Genomic DNA, 12,964 nt, shown 5'->3' with positions numbered 1-12,964 from the left:
CACGCAGCAAGGCAGTAATTGAGACTGAACTGACCACCAACCAGCTTTTTGTAATAAGCACCATACCAAGGAGTCTTCCACAAATGCTCTGTTAGACTACAGGCTGAGTTAGGTCATGCCATTAATCACCAATGGAGAACCAGGAACCTTGTGGGTTACAAAGTCTCACTGCTTTCACAGAGACCACAGAAAACAAAAACGTGCAAAATTATTACAGTCTTGGCTGGATGACAAATAATAAAGTTAAGACATCAGCAAACTAGAAAAAATACTAAACTGGCAGCAAATGGATGCAAAATACAAGTGAACTGTAAATGTAACGGCCAGCTACTAATTTAATTTGCGGCTTAATTAAATACGTATTACTAGGACTCTGGCAGATGTAGCGGAGTAGATAAAGGCAAGTATAAATAAGCTTCTTGGTATTAAAATCAAAATATAGGCTGTCGTCATTGTTTTTCATTTTAGGTTCAGCAGATTTGTTTTTCCCCTTTCTTTAAAAACCAATGCTGCCCTTTTGGCTTTCTTTCTTATACAACAATTTGGATTATGTGAATCCTACAGACAGTTCTTAACCTGAATTCTGGGACAGTATTACAGGATTATCCATTTTTAATTTTCTTTGCTCTTGAATATACTCATGCTCGAGATTACAAATTGTACATATATTAAAGCCATGCCATGTCCTGTTTCGACAATAAGCAACAGAATATCGTAAATTCATTCTTTTTTCCTTTACATGAATCCCCATAACCCTCACAGACAGGCACATTTTTTTAAACTCAAGGTAATGGATTTCAGGAAATGGATTCTCGAGGAAGATAACAGTACATGACAAAAGATGCCTTTAGCTTATGCAAATTACAAACACCTCACTTGTCACACAATCTCAGTGTGATTTCTTTAATTACTTTAGCATTGCTGCTGCTTAACATGAACATTCATTAGTTACTGTATAATAGATAAGTCAACACATTAAAAATCTGTATAAATAATAAAACAACACACTTGCAAGCTATATAACTAAACAGTATGTCTGGCACACACTTTCTGTTTCGCGCCCCAACACAGGGACACCCAGGGCCTCCAAGTCAGCAAAAAGCAGCTCACCCAGTTGAGCTAAAGGGACCCTCCTTCGTCCCTATTTGAACCATCAGGCAAGTGAACAGGTAGGGTATCATATTACACAGCGACAGGGCATCACTCTTCATCCCTCTACTACCTCAATCATATCTTACTCTGATAGCAACTTAGCTCAGGGAGTACCGCTGCTGCCTCACAACTCCACAGTCCTAAATTCACATTCTGGTCTCATGCACTGCATGTGTGGCATTTGCACATTTCTTTGCCTGGATTTTCCTCTGTGAACTTTAGTTTTCTTCTACATATCATTAGGTTAATTTAAACTGGTCCGGTCTGTGTGGGTATGCTAGTGTGGCCACTGCCTATCAGTGACCCATTAGTCTCGCAGAGTCAAACATATAATATAAATGTTTGGAGACAACCATGAGTGAATTTTGCCTAAAAGCGGGTGGGAACAATTAGATGGCTTAACTGAGTGTCACATTTCTAAACCAATCCAACGCCTCATGAAGGTAACGCTCAAAGTAGTGGGTGGTGATTTTGAACAACAAAGAACAATGGTGCTCTTGATAACCTGGTCAGACAGGCAGCAAGAATCTGTTTGCGATGAATGGTCTACAGTCAAAAAGTCTTTTAAAAAAGGCCCTATTAGACATTGTCAATAAGTGGACGCTTGAGGGTGCTGCAGACAGATGCAGACACTGGTTTAAAAGCACCAAGAAGTAATTTAATCTTCTTCTCCAAAGTGCCCCAAAGCATCTCCACCACCATAAACAAGCAATAACTATAATGATCACACAATACTAAATACAATAATTTTCCTCCTCTCCTCCCAGCAGCTCCGTCACACTCCCTCCAAACTCTGGCTCGCTTGCTGGGTCTCTCATAGTCCTTTATATAGTCTTTGACCCGGAAGTGCTCATGTCCTTCTGTCCATATGATTTAATAGCACTTCCAGGTCAGATGAAGACTTGTATTTTTCTTCAGCCCAGAAGTACTTCCAAGTCACGGGGACGGAAGGACAGAAGTATATATGGGAAACAAAAATCCCCTCGTATCCCTGCAGCATCACACGGTGGCCCCCACGGCACCCAGCAGGGTTGTGAAGCCAAACTCCATCTTCCATGATGCCCGGCGGGAATCTGGGGCACCTCTAGGCTGCAGGGAAGATGCCATCTAGTGTCTAGATGAGCTGCCCGCCGTCCATCACAGCATATAAATGTGTGCTGCGTTTGCAGAGAGCGCATTGCATATTTAAAAATAGAAAACCCTTTCTATAAATTTAGATTATATATTGGCATTCAAAGACATCAGTGGACTAGTGGTAAAAGTGAACGATACATTATCAGTGTTGTTCAAAGTTACATTGATAGTGTCAGATATACGGATGAAAGAACTGGCTGCTACATTTGTAAAAATATGAACTGCGAAAGATGCATTCAAAGTAAACAGTGTCCATTAAAAAGAAGTGAAAAGGACTGCCATTAAGAGAACTGATGATGAAGAACCAAAGGAGATGGAGATATTGATACTCAAAACACCTGAATCAGTAAAGGTGCCTAACAACACAGTGTCACACACGTACGCGTGGAAGGCAGTCAAAGGGCTTAACTGAGGGTAACATATCGGCTCGAGGGTTGATAAAGTGCAATAACCTCTCTTCTTCCTCTTCTACAGATCCATGGATGCGAAACCCATGTAAACATCCGTCCTCCTGTCCAGACCTCACCCTCCTACTGACCTCACTTCCGCCATCCCCTGCTCTCTTCCTCTACAACAACTATAAAAGCCAGCACCTTCCTTCCTCAGTTAGTCTATTTGGGACTCCGTCTTTTTTGATATCTCATCACATTTGTTTGTTGTTACCTATCATTATAAGGGGTGGATTCCCCAAACCTTTTTCTTTCTCCCATCTTTTCATAACAACCGACACAGGTGGCACAGTATCTACCTTCTGCTGGCACATCTAAACAAATAACTAAAGTAAGATAACATTGCTGTCTCATTGGAAATGTAAACATGCCATCCCAAAATATAGCCACAGTGTTTAAACATGTGGTGTAAACATAAATCACAATGCTTATCTAAACTCTGTTATTCCGTATAGTGGTGCAATAACCAAAATGACGGAAAGATATGACGGCAGATAGAAGCACTTCTCAAACACGAGTTCATGAATATAGTAAAACTGCTAAACAGTCTTCGACTTGTTTTCTTTTTTCCTCGAAGATCACACGTAACTAGTCTTAAATATTTATATTCTGTGTGCCCCCTCTGTGCCCCTTTGTCCCAGGGTAACCTATCAGCAGACATTTTCACAAAACAACCATCTCTGGCTTTTCAGTTCCATTATGTTGTGTTTATTGGTCCAAACAATTGCAGTGAAATCAGAAAAAAAACAAGCTGAAAGCATAAAAATTGCTGATTGCCAATAACAAAAAATGCAATCTACCGGTATAGCAAAAAGAAAATGGCACAATACAGAAAGGCAGTTTCAAATGACCTATAGTCAGCTCATTGTTATGTACAATTCTGCCTCTTGTCCAGAAAGTACAAAATGTATCCACAGTTTAAGGCACCCTTAAAAAAGTGTGAGGTAATAGCAGTCATTAATGCTTCAACACATCCCAGTAGCTACAGTATGTCGATTTTATATTAAAGTTAACATTCATTCATTTACTCATTTGGGTACTCATTTTCTAAACCCACTTATACCAATACTGTTCTTTAGTGTACAGAATAAAAGTGGGATTTTTCTTTACTGCAGTTGATGACAGTCAAATATGGGACAGATTTCCAAGTGTTTGTTGCAACGTCAAGCAAAATGCAGTAGACAGAAAGATCATCAGGCACCCGCTGATTGACATTGTCATTGACGATGGTCTTCTGTCAGTTGCATTTCACGCATGGGCCACTGCACATGTGGTGCACACCAACAAAAATCTGTCATACCACTGCTTGCTCACCTTACTGCACAATCAACCTTCATCTTAATTTTGGTATTCATACCCAGCTGCCCATTACTGAGGGACTGACCATGTGACCATGGAGGTCTTAGCCAAGTGGGGGATGGCTAATACAGCCTTCAACATTATTAAAGGAAGGATTCACATAAATGAGACGAATAGCTGGGAAACAGAAAAGATGGTCAATATAGAATTTCTCAATAAAGCAGTAAAACATAGGTTTAAAGAAATATAAAAGTGTATCGCTACCCCGGGAGACTAAGCCCAGCGCAGCCGCAAGCTCAGAACGTCGTTAACGTGATAGCAGTAATACTTAATATCCTTAACAGAAATATTTCAAAGAGATGAGAGTTTGCACCTGCTGGTCGACGTCTCTCTGGTCTGCAAGGTCCGCACAGGATAAATCAGAGAAATACAGGGTGAGGCAGAAAGGACGGACGTTTTTTACAAAATCACAAAGTTGTTAATTTTTTCTTACAAAGAAATTTATTGAAAGATTTGAGTTCCTATTGAAATAGCATTTGACAAAATCAAGTGTGGAAAACAACATCTCCAATGTGGTGTCCGTTGTCACTGATGCATTTCTGAAGGCGTTCATGGAAGTTGGCCTCCACTCTTTTCAACATTGCTCTGTCGATTTGAGCGACTTCCACGTGAATGGCTTCCTTCAGTTCTTCCAATGTACGGGGCTTATGCTCGTATACATGTGCCTTGAGGTGACCCCACAAGAAATAATCGCACATGAATAAGTCAGGGGACCGAGCAGGCCAATGAATATCACCAAACCTGGAAATGAGGTGACCAGGGAAGAGAGGGCGAATAACATCCATTGATGCTCTAGCTGTGTGGGCTGTCGCCCCATCCTGTTGAAACCACACACGCCGGATGGGAATACGTTTTCGTCGTAATTCAGGTAAAAAGAAGTTGTTTATCATCTCGATATAGTGCTCCGAACGATTACTGAGGCCAAGTTCGAAGAATGCTTCCGAGCAGATCGACTTGGACTGCGCAGCAGGGCTAGTCGTACACTTTCCACATTTTAAGGGGTACGTGCCGTTTGTGTAGCTCCCGGCGTTCTTTTGTTCATTAGTGTACTTCGTGTACGAAGTGCTTTAACCAAACGTAGGTTAGTGTTACAAGCGGGAACAGCTTTATTTCTGTGGATATTGAAATGGCAACGAAACTCACGCTCAACTGCGGTAATAGATTGGTTGTTCTTGACAAAACAGTCGTACGCAAAAACGCAGTGTTCTATAGTCCATGGCTCCATGGCTTCAACTAAAAAGAAAATAAAAAAATGCTAAGACTTCGCAAACCTAACGCCACCTACCGCACATCTGTCACTCCACCTAGTGGTGAGTTCTAGCCATTTCAAAGACGTCTGTCCTTTCTGCCTTACCCTGTATCAAGTTTAAAGGAAGGCACCAGGGCTTGTCAGATTTTAAAATGAATTTCCTGCACTGCGTTGTTTTAACCTCATTTTTAATTGATTTTTCCATTTATTGATTTTAATTTCCATGTGAACACTTTTGGATTTGTTTTTTTTTATAATAAAAGTACTTGCACTTTTCACCATCCCCTTGCCTGGTATGTTTTGTCCTCATCTGCCGCACTTATCCCGGTTATGATGATCGACCTGTCGGGTTCAAGAGGCTCCCAAATGTGAAGAGAGAGCAAGGAGCCAACCCGCACCATCACATGAGTCTACTTTTGGTTTTGACCTTCTTGTTCTCTCAGCCACAATTACTGTCTCTTATATCGGGCTTCAGTTTCATTTTGCTTTGTATCTTTCTTTTTGTTTGATTTTGTTTTTTACGAGTATCTCCCGGGTTTTTCTTCCAAAGTTTACCTGCCAGTTTGCTGACAAGACAGCATTTTAGGGTTTGACGCACAATTACAAGTTTTTCTGGTACTGATATTTTTTTCCCATTCCCAACTACTTTATCTCCCAGTCCTTCCTTTCTTTCAGGCAGAGATGCTTGCCATTTATCAACTTGTGGCAGAGCAAAAGAGCATAACTAGCAAAAAACAATTCAGAGAATTATGTTGCTTTTTATGGATGGCCACTTGGATCAATGCTCAAGCACTAACATGAACAAAGCTAGTACTCTACCACCTGAGTGCCCATATTGTTACCAAGCAATAAGGCAGAGGAGTCGAGGAAGGGGCAAATAGGATGTCAAAGGGGGAAACAGGCCTGTCACAGAACTGAGAACATTTTTCCTTTACCAATGTGAGTGGCATGGGATTTGATTTGATGAAGATTATACAATTAAAAAAACAATAAATCAATAAAAAAAAGTGTGTTAGGACGATAGTATTCCTAATATCATAACAACACTTGAGCAACCAAATCAACAAAAACATACCTATACATATTCATCAAGTTGGTGAATGCTCTAATAGTCAAAATGTTACGTTTACACATACCACATCTTATACATGACTACTATTATGAAATCTGGTAGTCCTGGTCTTGATTGACCCATGCCATTCATCAGGTGGTCGGAAGAGTGAACAAAGGATAAGCACAGTGCAATTGGCCATAAAAGATCTCAATGGCTTTACGTTTCATTACGAAAAAAGTAGAATGAATCTACAGTGGAGAGTAGAAGGTAACTAATTTTAGAAGTGATGCAGGCCACTCTTCTCTAACTGCTTGCCATAAAAAATCATGATAACAGTCTTAATGCTTTGCATCCTCCAGAAATTACTAAGATGTCTGGCAAGAAAATCTGACATACATATAGTATACTTGAAGTCTATAAATACCATGAATTAGAAAAGAGGTAAGGTATATAAAAACTACAGTCTAAAGTGAATACTAAATTACTTTTTTAGAGTGACTTATATTTAAAATGCTTTCCAAACACAAGTCAGTATTGTCCACTTTCACAGCTAGACAGCCAGGGAAATTCAGCTTCTCAGATTTCTTCATAAGCCCTACAGCCTCTAAATGTTTACGTCACACTTTTTTGCTGCACTTTAAAATAATACAAAATTCCAAAGATGTAATAATTGTATGGAAATGTACTAGTTGGTATGCAGGCATTGTAACACTGCAGTAATGTTCTCTCTACCACAGTTCAGCATGGCAACAGGCACACGCACACAGCAGGACTGACAGGATTTTCACTGAGACTGCCACTGCACAGCCATCTGATAAGAAACTAATGTCATAATCAGCGAACAAACAGAACAGCTAAAGTCAGGCAGGTTGGAAACACAATCATAGAGTAGAAATAAAGCTAATTCAATCACCTACTAGAGATGTGTTCATGTATAGATTTTTGGGCATCATTCATTAAAACCCATTTATTGCAATTCGGGTCTCCAAGGAAGTCAGAGTCTATCTTGCCAACCACTAACGGTTTTGTACTTGTTGAGGCCACAAGCTAAAGAAAGGTTGGAGGCTCCTTCTCAACAAGTTTCACTAAAAGATTTCACAAAGGTTGACGCATCACTTGGGAAAAGTAGGAGAAGGCAGCATGATTAAAGAGCGGGAGGGGGTGGATCCCCCTTGGTGTAGGCAGCCTGTTTGAGGAGTGGGGTGGTCCCCCTTCAAATAATTACTGTGATTGAAGATCTTGGTCCACCTTTAAGTAATCAGCACAATCAATAAGTAGGGGGAATGTCCTTTGGAGTACTGAATGTGATTAAAGACCGCATTTGTTCCCCTTGGAGTAAACCGCACTTATTTGTCAACTTTCACTTCCCCATCTTTCCTATTGCAGGCTGGGCAGATGGGGGCCGCCTGGTGGCTGCAAGTGTCCTAGCTTCCAGCACTACATACAAAACAGAGAGTACTAAGCAGATCGCAGTGTATACTCACACATAGCGGGTCCATTTAAAGTCTCCAGTTAAAGTTGTCTCCATGGCTTTGGGATAGATAGATAGATAGATAGATAGATAGATAGATAGATAGATAGATAGATAGATAGATAGATAGATAGATAGATAGATAGATAGATAGATAGATAGATAGATAGATAGATAGATAGATAGATAGATAGATAGATAGATAGATAGATAGATAGATAGATAGATAGATAGATAGATAGATAGATAGATAGATAGATAGATAGATAGATAGTATTTGTTCCCAGGAATGGGACTGAAGCACAGAAATACAGAAAGATCCATGCACACACAGAGAGAGCATGCAAACTCAGCAAAGATAACAGAAGAGCAGGAATCTGAGTAAAGTTGTCTGTCTTTGAGGTAGCATCCTATTTATTACACCAAGGTAAGGATTTTTTTAAAGTATTTTTTAATATTATCCTGAATAATTTATTAAAAAAAGATTGACTATGAATATTTATGTATTATTTATGATTTGAATGTTATGAATGGGCGGCATGGTGGTGCAGTAGTAGCGCTGCTGTCTCACAGTTAGGAGACCCGGGTTCGCTTCCCAGGTCCTCCCTGCGTGGAGTTTGCATGTTCTCCCCGTGTCTGTGTGGGTTTCCTCCCACTGTCCAAAGACATGCAGGTTAGGTGGATTGGCAATTCTAAATTGGCCCTAGTGTGTGCTTGGTGTTTGTGTGTGTCCTGAAGTGGGTTGGCACGCTGTCCGGGATTGGTTCCTGCCTTGTGCCCTGTGTTGGCTGGGATTGGCTCCAGTAAACCCCCGTGACCCTGTATTCGGATTCAGCGAGTTGGAAAATGGATGGATGGATGTTACGAATTCATTATTATTCTTATGCAATTTTAATTTGCTTTTTCTTTCGTTGTAGTATTTTATTTGACATCATGTAAAGCACTGTGAGCACTTTGAGCTACATTCTGTGTATGAATATGTCATATATATATAAATGTTGTTGTAATTGTTCAATTAAATACTTTATATAATATTTACTGTAAAAGAAACTTATTGGGGTTACCAGAAAATGCATAAACTGACCAGTAAGTTGAATCTGAACTGTTCCAAATCCAACATACATACTGTAAGTCTATTATTATCCATCCATCCATTTTCCAACCCGCTGAATCCGAACACAGGGTCACGGGGGTCTGCTGGAGCCAGTCCGAGCCAACACAGGGCACAAGGCAGGAACCAATCCTGGGCAGGGTGCCAACCCACCGCAGAAGTCTATTATTAGAGAACAGTTAATCAATATATTATTATTTTTGAAGAAAATTTGATCAAGCACATTGACCTCACATAGAAGTGGGAAAAGATGATGAAGAAGAAGTAGTAGTTACTCAATATATTACGACATACCAAATACATATACATAAATTTTCAAATCTGCCTTATGCAGTTATGGATCTGGGGGGGGGGTCAAAGACAATTAAAGCAGCACTAAGTGCAAGTCACCCCCCAACTCAGTCATCAAGTAGTCTAACCCACATGTCTTGGGGCTGTGGCAGGAAAAAGTCAATCCAAAAGACTCCAGAGCTGAGAGGTAGCATTGACAATTTGTGTACCCTACCCTACCCTAATTTGTGTCGTCCATCCAACCTGCTTATCCAGCGCAGGGTCAGGAGACAGCTGTAGCCTATCCCAGCAATCATCAGGTGCAAGGCAGGACAACATCTGAGCGGGGCGTCAGTCCATCACAGGGTGAACTCACATATACACAGACATACGCTACAGGTGATTTATCCTTGCTATTCACCAAACCTGCATGTCTTTGGACTTTGGGAGGAAATCAGAACACCTTCACAAAGACATAGGGAGAACATGCAAACTCCATGTAGGCAGTACCCAGGACACACGCCCTGGTCTCCTTACAGCATGAACTAAGATATAATGAGAAATGGTATAACACCATTTACAGCTGAGCTGTGCCCTGCCATTTCAAGACCTCAAGCAACAGATTTTCTCCCTGTCTTCCTTAAAAGCCTTTGGTCTACCATTAAGGCCCTTTGAAGATTGTGGATCAGAGGTCACCCTGAAATTAAGATCCCCACATTGGACAAAATACAGCCTAATAGAAGATAATTAAAGGAACAGGCCTGGAACAAATACAATGATAAGACAAAGGCATTCGCTTGTATTGAAAATCATAAAGGTTTGAAACATTCTTTTAAAAGTGAACAAACCTTTTGTGTATTTCTAGTTTGTAAAAGTGAAATTTAGGAAATGATGGCGGACTTACTTAAGATAGAAAGAATTAATGTTGAGCTCCAGACAACACGATCCTAAACTGGATTAAAGGATGTTGATGGATGGATGGATGGAGAGATGGATGGAATTAACCTCTGATCTGAGAATTGGTTAGATTGAAATGTTGCTGCCATGGGGTGCCAATGTCCTAAAGCGATAATGTGCACTTCATGCTGCCCCAGATGAGTCACTCTTTAAGGGCAGGTATACCTTACAGCACATCCACTTTCCCCCACAAGACAGATGCTGGGAATTAATCCTTTCACTCCCCGTCAGGTTTTCAGCTCACACCCCATAGATATGGAGGTTCGTTGGCAGCTCTAAATTGGCCCTGCAGTAGTTAGTGGGTGAATGTATCTTGTGCCAAACTGGTGTAACTATCCACCATTGACTGATGTCTTGCAACTGTGGCTACCAGAATACGTTGAGCACTGATTTGCCAGGACTGGCTTAAAGAGGTTTAATAATAAATTGAGACTTCTTCAATGATATTCATCCACTTGACCAAATTCTTCAGACTGCATTAAAGAGGTTTAATAATAAATTGAGTCTTGGCACAATCCTGACTGATGCACTATCTCTGTGGACTTTTCACATTCTCCCCATATCCATATATACAGCGTGACCCAAAAATCCCTGGAATTGTTAAAACAAAAAATCTTTACTATAAAACTTAGAGCAATTTCTTGTTAGCCACCTTCAAAACACTCACCATGAGATGCAATATGCTTGTCCCAGCGCTGCTCTCATTCCCGGAATCATTTCCTGTACTTGTCTTCTATTACCGCGTGCAGAGCCTCCTGCATTGTTTTCTAGATTTCTAACACAGTAGCAAATCTTCGTCCTTTCAAACTCAATTTTAATTTCAGGAACACAAGGAAGTCACAGGGAGTGAGATCATATGAAGTGGTGGGGGTTCGGGGTTAGGCTTAGGCTTAGGCTTAGGGTTCTCTGGACATTTTTTCTTGATGCTTTTCTGCAGATGCTTCGGCACTTCATTGTATGAGCATTGCATTTAAAGTAGAGTATTTTGAAGGTGACTAAAAGGGACTTTTAAAGTAAAGGTTTTGTAATTTTTCACAAGTTTGGAAATTGTTTTGGTTTGGGTCCCCCACATCTGTTTCCGTAATCTGATTTTCCTCCCGCATCTAAGTTGTGCATGTTAGGTATCTGCCAAATCAGCCACATGTGAGAGACAGTGTGGATGTGTGCGTGACTATGCCCTGCTGCTCCATCCATGCTTGCTTCCAGCCTTGAGACTCCCTCTCCCTGTGACCTTCACCTGGAATAAGCCAGTTCAGAATGTGGATGGATGAATGTGTTTGCAAATGTCTTGCCATGTCATATCATTTTCTACCCCGTTTAATCCAGACCATAGTCATGGGGATGTTTGTAAAGGATTCTTACACAAAATAATGAAATATAGTATTATCCATCCTTTTTCTGAAGCTGCTTATTTAATTACAGGGACATTTGGAATCAAGAGTCTACTATGGCAGCATCACAAGGCAGTAACCAGCCCTACACTACTATACGGTAAAACAAGTACTTGCGAGTATACTATATTATATTGTATGTATAGTATATATACTGCATCCCAGTTAAAGTTTTTTTATTGTTATAGTATTATTCTCAACAGTTCTGGAAGTTCATATATGAGAAGCATTGATGCCATTTACAAACTTTTATATACTAGGCTAAAATAAGTTTCTGCATCCTTATGACCCTCAAATGGCTTCAGTAGGTTTGAGAATTTTACTCTATTAACAGAACACTCACTAATATTACTTTGTGTTACTATGAAGAAGTAATATATAAAACAAAATGAAAGATGGGTGGCACGGTGGCGCAGTGGGTAGCGCTGCTGCCTCGCAGTTGGGAGACCTGGGTTCACTTCCCGGGTCCTCCCTGCATGGAGTTTGCATGTTCTTCCCATGTCTGCGTGGGTTTCCTCCGGGCGCTCCGGTTTCCTCCCACAGTCCAAAGACATGCAGGTTAGGTGGATTGGCGATTCTAAATTGGCCCTAGTGTGTGCTTGGTGTGTGGGTGTGTTTGTGTGTGTCCTGCGGTGGGTTGGCACCCTGCCTAGGATTGGTTCCTGCCTTGTGCCCTGTGTTGGCTGGGATTGGCTCCAGCAGACCCCCATGACCCTGTGTTCGGATTCAGCGGGTTGGAAGATGGATGGATGGAAAATGGAAGATAACATTAGAATTCTGGAAGTTTTCATCCGACAAGTTGATAACCCACACTCCCAAAATGACTTAAAATCAGAATTTACATTTCAAACATCTATTGTTACACATGTGATTTAAGTTTTTAGCTGTACTTTACCTCGATCAGGATCATTTGCCACATCCGACAGATGTTCACACAAGTAGTAGTCATCTGGGTTCAGGTTAGGCAATTGTCTCAGTACCGACTGTTTGGGAATTAAATACAGCACCTCTGCTATCTGCCCATCCTCAATGATAGACATCCTCTTGACTGAATTCTTCCGCTTCACCTTCTGCGTAACGACATTGCTGCTTCTTGATGAGCCACATAATTTTCCTAGACTGTTTAAATTGGGAAGTGAGGGCATGGTAACTTTGCTTCCTCACAGCACTCTACCAGAAAAGACCTAACAAAGTGAAAAAGCCGGCAACGGACGTCTCCTGCGTAGCCTTCAGTTCCCAAGAAGCTCCTTCATTCTGACTTAAGAAGATTAGGGATGATGTATTTTTAGTGATTATCTTCTAAGATGGTCAGGTGGCCAAGGCATTACACCCCTCCGGTTAACGATCTTCCATTCAATACAGAGCAC

At 40.8% G+C, this 12,964-nt stretch overlaps 1 protein-coding gene across 1 annotated transcript in view; it reads right to left on the bottom strand.

The window, feature by feature from the left end:
* The window catches only part of ablim1b (actin binding LIM protein 1b), a 341,011-nt gene extending 328,299 nt beyond the window's left edge, over positions 1-12,712 (bottom strand). The window contains exon 1 of the mRNA XM_051922460.1: positions 12,493-12,712. Coding sequence (XP_051778420.1) covers positions 12,493-12,637 — 145 coding nt within the window. The 5' untranslated portion in view covers positions 12,638-12,712. The remainder of the gene's footprint in view (positions 1-12,492) is intronic.
* Positions 12,713-12,964: the final 252 nt, after the last annotated feature.

This window comes from Erpetoichthys calabaricus, chromosome 2 (assembly GCF_900747795.2).
Source record: "Erpetoichthys calabaricus chromosome 2, fErpCal1.3, whole genome shotgun sequence".
In the NCBI taxonomy this organism is placed as follows: Eukaryota; Metazoa; Chordata; class Cladistia; order Polypteriformes; family Polypteridae; genus Erpetoichthys; species Erpetoichthys calabaricus.
Note: the sequence above shows the minus strand (reverse complement) of the source record. Positions and strands in the feature narration are given on the sequence as shown.